General features: G+C 24.5%; 2 protein-coding genes across 2 annotated transcripts; one reads left to right on the top strand and one right to left on the bottom strand.

Annotated features, from left to right (window-relative positions):
* Positions 1-700: 700 nt before the first annotated feature.
* PVVCY_1301720 (ribosome biogenesis protein TSR1, putative) lies at positions 701-3,631 on the top strand (the record flags this gene model as incomplete). The annotated part of the gene is made up of 1 exon (XM_008623847.1): positions 701-3,631. One exon carries the CDS (start codon positions 701-703, stop codon positions 3,629-3,631), a length of 2,931 nt encoding a protein of 976 aa, XP_008622069.1.
* A 1,234-nt stretch (positions 3,632-4,865) lies between these two features.
* PVVCY_1301710 (sortilin, putative) lies at positions 4,866-7,927 on the bottom strand (the record flags this gene model as incomplete). Its single annotated transcript, XM_008623846.1, has 4 exons — positions 4,866-5,033; positions 5,169-5,275; positions 5,417-5,521; positions 5,644-7,927. 4 exons carry the CDS (start codon positions 7,925-7,927, stop codon positions 4,866-4,868), a joined length of 2,664 nt encoding a protein of 887 aa, XP_008622068.1.
* Between the last annotated feature and the right edge of the window lie 2,877 nt (positions 7,928-10,804).

The raw sequence follows: 10,804 nt of genomic DNA, 5'->3' as shown, positions 1-10,804 counted from the left end.
GCCGATAAGATATATTATGAAGGAATATTATAATTTTAAGAATATTATATATTTTATGCTCTCTCTTTTTCGTTTCCTATTTCTATATATATAAAATATATATCATTAATATTTAAAAAATATAACGTTTGCATCACTTTGGGAAATGGAAAATTAATGAAAACGAAAAAATATTTAAAATGATTTTAAATTAAAAATTTATTGAATCGATAATATGAAATTTAGTATATTATGAAATATTAAAAAAATGTTGTCGCTCGTATGGGTATATATATATATATATTAAATTATTATGTGTATATAGGTTTCCATTCGTTTTGTATTATTTGCATCACATTTCCCACAAAAAAAATATATATTATATCAACATTTTTAAGAGCATTTAAAATTTTTTAAAATTATTTAAGAGTAGTTTTTCTTCATTTTAAAAGATATTTTTTCTATGTTTGCTGTTGCAACAATAAAAAATTAATATATATATATAACTGTATTTTAATATAATATGCATAAAATGCAATAAATTAATATAAAAATATCTATTGATTTTGTAAATAAAAATACTTCTTTAACATATAAAGGTTTATATGAAAATTACATATTTTTTTAAATGAAGGTATTACGCTTTTTGATGCCTTAAAAAAAGTCGAAAAGGAAGGAATTTTTTGAAACAATTTGTTTGCTTACTCTTCTTTAAATAACAATGAAGCATCGATCACACTTAAAACAGGTAAACAAACAGTTTAAGAAGAATAAAACCCAGAAAAAAAATAAAAATGTTAATAAAAAGGCGCATAAGAAAAAAAAAAAAACAGTGGAAAAATACAGTCATATGCTACATAGAGCATATCAAGCGCATAATACAAAATCGAGCATTTTAAAAAATGAATTGGAAGAAAAATCAAAATATATTCCCATTTACAACTCCTTAAATGTGTGTTTATTATCATTTCATGAAGATGTCGATTTATTATCTTTCAAAAGGGAATTTATAAAATATCTATGTGAGCAAAATGAAGATGATTCGATAGAATATGATAATATACAACTTTATGATATATATACAATACATTCCGACAAAACAAAACGAAAAAGGTCCTTAGTAGTTTATGATGTACCGCGAAATATATATGGCATTATTGATGGGACAAAATGCGCTGATTTAATTTTATGTATATTTAAAGATGGATCCCTTGAAAATTCGGCATTTGATAATCTTGGATATGAGCTATTATCAATATTAAAAATTCAAGGGGTCCCATCAATTATTGGGATAGGGTATAACACAAGTGAAAACAAAAAATATTCTAAAAATTTTGTATCTAGATATTTTAACTCGGAATTTACAATGGATGATAAAATATTTTTTATAAATAGCAGTAACTATACTGACAATATTGGGAATAATTATGGCATTAATAAGAGTAGTGATAATAATAACACAAATTTCCAAAAACTTTACTACGAAATAATGAATATGAAAGTGAAAAATGTTTCATTTAGAGAAGGAAGAGGATATATGATGATAGATTCATATGCTTATAACCCTCAGAATGATTCAATTTATTTAAAAGGGTTTGTTAAAGGTGCAGGCTTTAATGTTCACAACCCTATACATATAACGAACATTGGTGATTATTATTTGGATGACATATATGCTATAGATACAATGAAAAGGAAACGAAACTCCACCAGCAATAATAGAAATAATTATAATTACGATATAAATCACGAAACATCAGAATTTTTCTTAAATCAAAACATTCAAAGAAATGAAGAAAATGAAAAATACTTTATTACCAATTTTTTGAACAATGAGAAAATAATGGCTAGAAATATTAATTACAACTTTGATCGTATTCAAAATTGTATAAATAGAAATACTTTAGATGATGAAAATAATTTAATACCGGTTCGTCCATATATGGGAGACGATAATAATTTTAATGATAAAAATATGATGATGGTATTAAAAAAACAAAACATGCCTGAATTATCCCCATTTAACCTAAACCACGAAGATGACAATAATACGACTGTGTATAAATTCAATTTAAATAAGGAAATGGGAATACAAAACAATGAACCATCTAATGAGTATAACAATAATATATACACAATGAATGCACATTTGAGTAATGGTAATCATATGGAAACAATGAATGGGATGAACAGATTCGGCCAATTTTCTAATAATGAAAATACACAAAATATGAATAATAAGAATAGATGGATGTATGTATCCAATGAAAAATATGAAGCAAGTGATAATGCCATATGTTCATATGATAGATCTCAGCCAATAATTGATATTCAAAATGGCGTAGTTAATAATTTTGAGGGCAATAAAAATGGCTTAAATGGTTCATCCTTTTTAGAAAATAATTCTGACGATAGTGAAAATGAAAATTTTAGTGATAACAGTAGCAACAAAAGTAGTAACAGCGATAATGATGATAATAATGATATCGAAAGAGACGAAGAAAATATCGAGGATATTTATCTGAATAAAAATATATGTGCAAGGGAAAGATTTAAAAGATATAGAAGTTTACAAAGTTTGAGAACATCATTTATTGATGTTTATGAAGATCTTCCATTAGCATATTCTCGAGTTTACGATTATGAATGCCATGAAAATTTAATGAAATATTCTAAAAAAAAATATATAGAAAATTGTAAGATTATACAAGAGAAATATTCTCTAGCAGATACTTATTGCATATTCGTTATAAAAAATGATGGTAATTTAATTAATTTAATGAATAATTATGAGAAATTAAAGCTACCTTTTATTTTATCGAGCATATTGCCTTTTGAAAGAAAAGTGACAGTAGTAAATATGGAAATTGAAAAATCTTCTACCTATTTAGAAAATGTTCAATCTAAAGATATTTTCAAAATTATATGTGGATTTCGCCATTTTATAGGGGCTCCAATTTTCAGTGAACAAATTATTAAAAGCATACAATCTAAGGGAAAGTATGAAAAATTTGTGAAACATGGAAAAAAATATATTGCTTCGATATTTGGGTTTACTACAGTTACTAGTTCACCTGTTTTTATTATAAAGACTAAAAATATAATAAATTATGGTGTAGAGCAATACAACAATATTAGCACCTTACAAAATATGGGAAATACAGACTATTTATTCAACACAAACAATGTGAATAGTATTTTTGGAAATGGAAATACTAATATCACACAATTTAATGCATTAAATGACTTTAACGCCCATGCAGAGTTAGTAGCACATGGTAAAGTTGTTAATTGCGATTGTAAAAGAATAATTATGAAAAGAATAAGTATTTGTGGCAATATTTTTAAAATTCATAAGAAAAAAGCGGTTATAAGAAATATGTTTTACAACCCTAAAGATATAAACTATTTCAAACCTGTTGAATTGCATACAAAATTTGGACTAACTGGAAAAATATTAGAATCTTTAGGAACACACGGAAAAATGAAATGCTTATTTAGCAGTATTCTAAAGCAGCACGACAAAGTTTTTATGTTTTTGTATAAAAGAGTTTATCCAGTTTGGTTTCCTATGGCATGGGGTGGCGATCCACAATTAGGTCCTAATGATAAACCAATGACGAATAAAAATGAACACAGAATGGTATTATAATAATTCGATTTGTTATTCATTTTTTATCCATATGTACGTGGGAAAATATAAATGAACCTGAAAAGTATATACAACATATGAATATATGCACATATAACAACCCTATATGATGCACAATTTTCCTATTTTTTTGCTTAGTTTAATTAAAAATTTTCAATCTTCATCTTTATTATTTCATTTAATTATTTAATGTAATTTGTTTATGTTTTTGGCTCATCTAAAAATGACTTTATATATATTAATATTTTAAGAGCATTAAACTCTATTAAATTAAATAAACTTTCCAATGATAGCATAATTCAGTTAAAATATATTTCATTTGTTTTATCTTGTTAAAAAAAACAAACACGGCTGTCGTTTATACGCCCATATTTATCAATTACACACATATGTAGGTAAAACGAAGCTATTATATCAATATAGCAAAAAATATATTTTTTAATTGCGCATAGGGTAGTAGAGCTTTATTTGAGCGTATGGACGAGTTTATATGAAAATTGTCTAATTTATCGAAATTGTGTTATTTATTTATTTTAAGCTCATAGTAAAATTAATATTATAATTTTTCTTCTTTTTCCTTTGGTGTTTTTTTCTTTAGCATAACAGTTTGGCATAAACAAAAAAACTAACAAAAGTATGCAAAAAATGAATCTTAATTATAAACATTGCGCATATTATAAATATGGCTAAATATATGAACAGTATAAAAAATAATATGTATTTTTAGTAAAAAAAAAATATAAAAAATATATTAAGATTTAATGTGTGAAGAGGAAAAAATATAACATTAATAAGTATTAATCCAAAAAAGCATGTTGATAACTGTTTAAATAAATATAAAATAATAATGATGATAAAATGTAGAAGCTAAAAAATTAAAAAAAAATACATCATTTTGAATATTATATTAAAAGAAATATTAATACGTAAAAAAATATAAATGAATACGAATAAAATAATAACAACAACAGGAATACTTATATTTATAAAATTGAGATAATAATATTATTGGTAATAACTATAGTCGCCGAATAATTAACAGACTTTGTAATAATAATGGTATTAAAATATAAAAAGGTATGACTAATTAATAAGTCAATCACTTTTTATTACCATAAGTATATATACAATTATATTGATTATTTTTGTTTAAAAAAAACAATTTATCACAGTAAGTGATAAATGGTATTACATATGCTTTTATTTCATTGTCTTTTGTTTCAATACTTCCATTTTATAATAATTCAATGTTTTCTGGATATTTTTTTTGTGAACTCGCTGTTCTGGATGTAATATAATTATTATGGTTTGATCTGTTTCTAGTTAAGTCGAAATCGTTTCTTTGTCCATTTCTTTCGTTATGATATGACATAAGGGTAGGAACATCTTCTTCGTTGTTATCCTTTAATAATTATATCATAAAAAAGAAAAAATAATACATAATTAGTTAAACGAATAAAATAAAATGATGTTAAAAATGAATAAATGCTTGCATATGTGCAAAATATGAAAATAATATAGCCGCATTTATTCTTACTTGTTCCGCATCGATAAATTCCATTTCCGGTTCGAACACATTGCTATTTATGTTTCCTTTTTTCGTTTTAACAACTGAATATTTGACATGCTCAAATGTGTCAAAACCTATGAATTAAAATAGGAAAATGAAGAAAAAAAATAATTAAACAAAAATATAAACAGATAAATACGACAAAATAATTAAAAATTATAATGTGATTAAAGAAATATCCACATAACAAATATTTGAAATTTAATGATTATTACCATAATTATAAAACATGCTTCGAAATTTAGGGTTTCTGCATATGTATGTAATTATAAGCATAACAAGTCCCATAATAAATAGTATGAATAAAATTGATTTGGCGCCTGAAGTACAATAATAAAAAAAATTAGTGAATATAATAATAGATAAAATAAATCAATTGAAACATTACGTGTTTTATTAAAATAAACTTTGACGAACAATATAACATATTATTTATTCTTACTATTATTAAATGGGGAATAGTCTGGGCAAGGAACAGGAACTTTTTCAGGAACCCAACCATTAACACATACGTCACCAGGAACCTTTCTATAAGCTGTTGCATAAAAATAAGAACTACTTGTGCATCCTTCAATTGTTAATGTTGAATCAGTTGGTTTACATTCAAAACTTCCAACTTTTCGTGTAAAACCAGCTTCACATTCGTAATCTTCTGGTGTACAATCACAAAGTTTTTTATCAACAACTCTTTTTAAATCCTTTCCATTAAAACATTCAGATGTTTGTTTTCTTCGTGTGTAGGTAATTTTTCTTCCTAATATGCATTTATCTTTGAATGAACCACTAGAGGGAGACCACGTTTCATAATCAGAAGAAACTGAGTCTGCCGCCCATAGCCCTTTACATAAAGGTTGTCCAAGAGCATTAAAATCAAGGTGATATAAAACACCTATATCATTTCTTGTACCATAAACTAAAAATTCAACGGATGAAGAAGTTGGTTCAGCTACAATATTATCAATGTCTATTGGGAATTGTCCTAATTCAAAATCAAACCAACTTTGACCTTCATTCCAACTAAAAACAATTTGATTAGTTTTACGCAAATCATCTGACATAACAATTAAGCCACCATGATCACCAAACTCATAAATATATGGACCTTTGTGTGCCTCTATCCATGTCACACCACCATCTCTTGATAAAAATGTATTTACTTCATCGCTTTTATATTTTAAATGGCTACCAACATTACCTGTACCCATAATTATTCCAACCGCATTTTCAATTGAATAAAATGGAGCATATTGATGATAGTTTGTTATACCATGTAAATGTAAATAACATTCATCTCCACAATCATATTTATTTCCTATACTATCTACTTTTGGTGCTTTTAGATATGACCAATGTCCACCTTTATTAAAAGAAATAACAGTTCTTACAGTTTCTTCATTTTTTCCTTTTGTTAATTGTTTTTTTCTTTTTTGCGTATTTGTTTCAAATGGTCCTACGTCTTCTTCTAACTGTAATTTAAAATTTGTGAATTTTAAATCTTCATCTTTCATCTCATCTTGATCATCTAAAAAGTTTGCAATATATACACCATCTAAACTTAAAACTCTATCAAATTCACATTCACCAGATGCAGTTCTTATATTGTTTGGTAATGAAAGGGTATAATTTAGACCAGACGCATCAGAAATATAAACATTTCCAGTATTTAATTTTTCAGATGATGATCCATGATTTACATGTAGCATTATAGCACCTTCTGAAGTATCTAAAATTGTATATGATTTCTCATGTATATCTTTTGGTAAATTCGCTTTATTAAATGTTTTTCCTCCATCTGTTGATACCATCATATTAACTGTTTGTTTAATTACATCATTTAATTTAGCAACAAATATATATCCATTTGATATTAAAAACTTATTTCCGTGTTTTACTAGCACTTCGACATCTTTTCCAAAATTATTTGTAGATACAAAATCGACATCTTTAGACCATCCACTAAATCTTTGTTGATGACCATTTCTATTTCTATGTCGAGTGTAATAAATAGTATCTTCGGAATTTGAATTTACATCGCCCCAATTAAATTGAACGACATAAATATCTATTAACTGAAAAGTTGCACCTAAATCTTTTGTTAATGATAAAGTTTGCATACATTCCCCACTGCTATTATCTGTCGAAAAACAAGCAGCTGTCCATGATGAAACTAAAGCCCAATGTGCCTTTTTATTATGAAATTGCCAAAAATTAATTTTATTTTTATAATTTATTAATTTAAATGTTTCTCCAGCATCTTCTGATATATAATGACTATTTTGAGCTCCAATAACTAACACAATATTTTTGTTAATAGGATTAACCATAATAAGATCGACTACAGTAGTTTCAGGGGTGTGACCCGTTGTGCTATCATTTTTGCTATTGGGATTTTCCGATAAGTTACTTGTTATATTTGTCCATACTTTACCTCCATCCGAACTTCTATATAACTTTCCCTTTACTGTTTTTACTAAAACTGTCGAATGGTTGTTACCACACCATTGGACATCATCCACGGCACTATCGAAATTTATTTCACTAACAGAAACTTTTTTTTTTACTTGGCATTGTGCTAAATTTGTTAATGACGAAAAAAGGAATAAAAAAAATAAAAGGTAAAATCGATTTTTATTTATACTTTTATAAAAAAAATTTTGCATCGTGCTTTCATCTGAATAGGAATACTTTTTGTGCCTTGGATTGTTTTGTTCGATTTTTTTTTTCATTCTGTATCTTCACGTATGTATGGATGTGATCATGTATATGCATATGATATATATACTTATATACATAATATATTTCTCGAGAAATGGAAAACGCACAATTAATAAGTACTCTTACGTATTTCTTCGATTTTGCATTTGAGCATTTGATTTATTCTTCCTTATAACGAAGCATTATTATTTTAATTCGATTTTCATTTATTAATATAAATAGGAAATTTTAAAAAGGAAATGCAAAAAATACATAAACATGTATTAAATAATACTTTATTATATATATTACGTTACATATAATAAAAGGGTTTTAAGATAATTCAAATTTTCACATAAAAAAAATATACTAGATATAATGAAATTAAATATATATTTTTATATAATATAAAAAAAAAAATTAATATACTGATTATTTAAAAAATGTACGATTAAATGAATGCTGTAACTTTTGTAAATTAAATACATATATCATTTTTATTATATGCATACACCAAAATTCTATTTGATATGCTTATGAAAAAATTGCGAGTATATAATTAATGGAAATATAATCTAAGAGATTTTCCGTAGTATGTAGCAAAAAAAAAAAAAAAAAGAAAAGAAATGTTGCTAATATTATTTTGAATTAATGCATACATATAATATTTGTGTCCCATATTTTTTATATTTCATTTCAAAAAAATACTATTATAGAATACAGAAATTATATTAAGCAAATATAATAATTATATTATAAATATTTTAATTATTTTTATTTAAAATACATGAATATTTTTAATTTTCACATTATTTTAATATTTACAGCACGATATTAATGAACCATTCTCAGTATGGCCTTTTTTTTCCTGTCCTTTACATTCTTATTCAATAAGATTAAACATAAGAGTGAGTAATATAAAAATACATGGATAAAAAACAATTAAATTAAATTATATATAATAATTGTGTGTATATCGGGTATTATTGCCTTAAATTTTTATATAAACTATAACTATCTATATTTAATATAATGGGTATATCATTTTTTAGCAAAGTATATCTATAAATGCATATATTTTTATTCCAATTTTTATTCTTAATAAAAATATATTCATCGTATATGTAAATAAAAGGATATATAGGAAACACACACAAAAAATCAAATACCAAGCAATTTAAATAGTGTTGTTAAATCAAATATTACGTTTATATTGCGTTCACATGGTTATTACATTTAAAAAACAAGACCTTTGCAATCAGGTTAAAAAATGTGAATACATATTTATGTATACACAAACACCACATATATACGTATATTTATTTAATAAATAGTGAAAAAATATTACTATTTTATTAAATATTTCAAATAATGTTCTTATTTGTTCCATTCTAAGTTATGTGATTCGCATCATAGATTAAAAGGCTTTTTCCGTTCAAAAAAAATATATGATTTCATTTTACAAATAATTGAGGAATTATTTATAATTTTTTCGATGTATATACAGTTATTTATGTCGCAATTTTCTTGCTTTTTTATTTTCTCACATTAAACAACGTTTAAAATACACAAATCAAATTGACCAATACAAAGAATCAACAAAATAAACAAATGAGGTTGCTATTTTCCCCCTTTTAGAGCATCATATTTTATGGTTTCTTATGCTTTGTCAATATGTAAAGAATAATGAAATAAAAAAATTTGTATATGCATGATATATGAGAGCAAAAAGGGAGCAATATAATAAGTAGATATTAATTTAACATAGAGTACTTTAATTATTTTTTTTTGGGTGGTGTACCTATAAGGGTAAAGATTCGCTTTGATAATCTTTTTCAACTCATAGATGCATATTTTTAAGCATATAGATAAGCATATAACAATTGATTGCATTATATTATATCATTGTTTTATAGTGTTTCATTTTTCCATTGGTCTTCCTTTTATATATATATTTATAGACATTTTTTCGCTATATTTATTATAAATCGTATATAACTGAGTATTAATTACAAGGTTTTTACGAAGTTATGTAGAGTGTTATATACGTACTTAAGGGTTTAATATTTAATTAATGGGGAGTATTTATTTGAATGGCAATAAAATTATATGTTATAAATAATATTATAGCTTTCGATTTTCAATTTCAGTATTTAATAAGCATATTTATGTTGTTTGTGTTTATATTTGTTCATGTTAATATACTTATTTATAATTTTGAATAGTATAAATATATATCATATCGATATTAAATGAATAATGATAATATATATGCATAGTTATACGCGCGTATACACGCTCTACATAAAAATGCTTGTAGTAGTAGTTATAATTCCCTTTTTCACAAATGAGCATGATCGAAATAAAATATATTAAAACATAATACTAGCATGTTATAAGGCTCTGCTAAACCATTTCTTTTTTAATTTATCCAATAAAATATAACACATATTTTAATATTAAAGCTCCCTTTTGCTTTTATTTCTCATTTTATATGGATATATAATTATTTTTTCTCCTTCATTTTTTAAAGCTTAATTTTCTATAGTTATGCATATAGCCTTCCATTTTTATTATGTGCATCTCCCTTTTATTTTAGTATGCATATTGCTCATTTATATAATGTATTTTTTGTGTGTGTGTAATTTTTTTCCTTTTAAAAATTTTTTTCGCCATATATTTTAATTCGATTTTTAAAATAGTTATTTATTTATTTATTTTTTTTTTCTTTCCATTTTTTAATACTCGTCATTTTCAATTAACGTGCATGAATGCGCAATGAAATAATGTTCCACATTAAAAAAAACTTGAAAAGGCAATTATGCGCCTCCGATTTAATAAAAGGTATTTTACATTTATAATATTATGATGGTATATATGTACTATTAAACCGAATATTATATTTATAT

The sequence above is a fragment of the Plasmodium vinckei genome (assembly GCF_900681995.1).
Source record: "Plasmodium vinckei vinckei genome assembly, chromosome: PVVCY_13".
Taxonomy (NCBI): domain Eukaryota; phylum Apicomplexa; class Aconoidasida; order Haemosporida; family Plasmodiidae; genus Plasmodium; species Plasmodium vinckei.
Note: the sequence above shows the minus strand (reverse complement) of the source record. Positions and strands in the feature narration are given on the sequence as shown.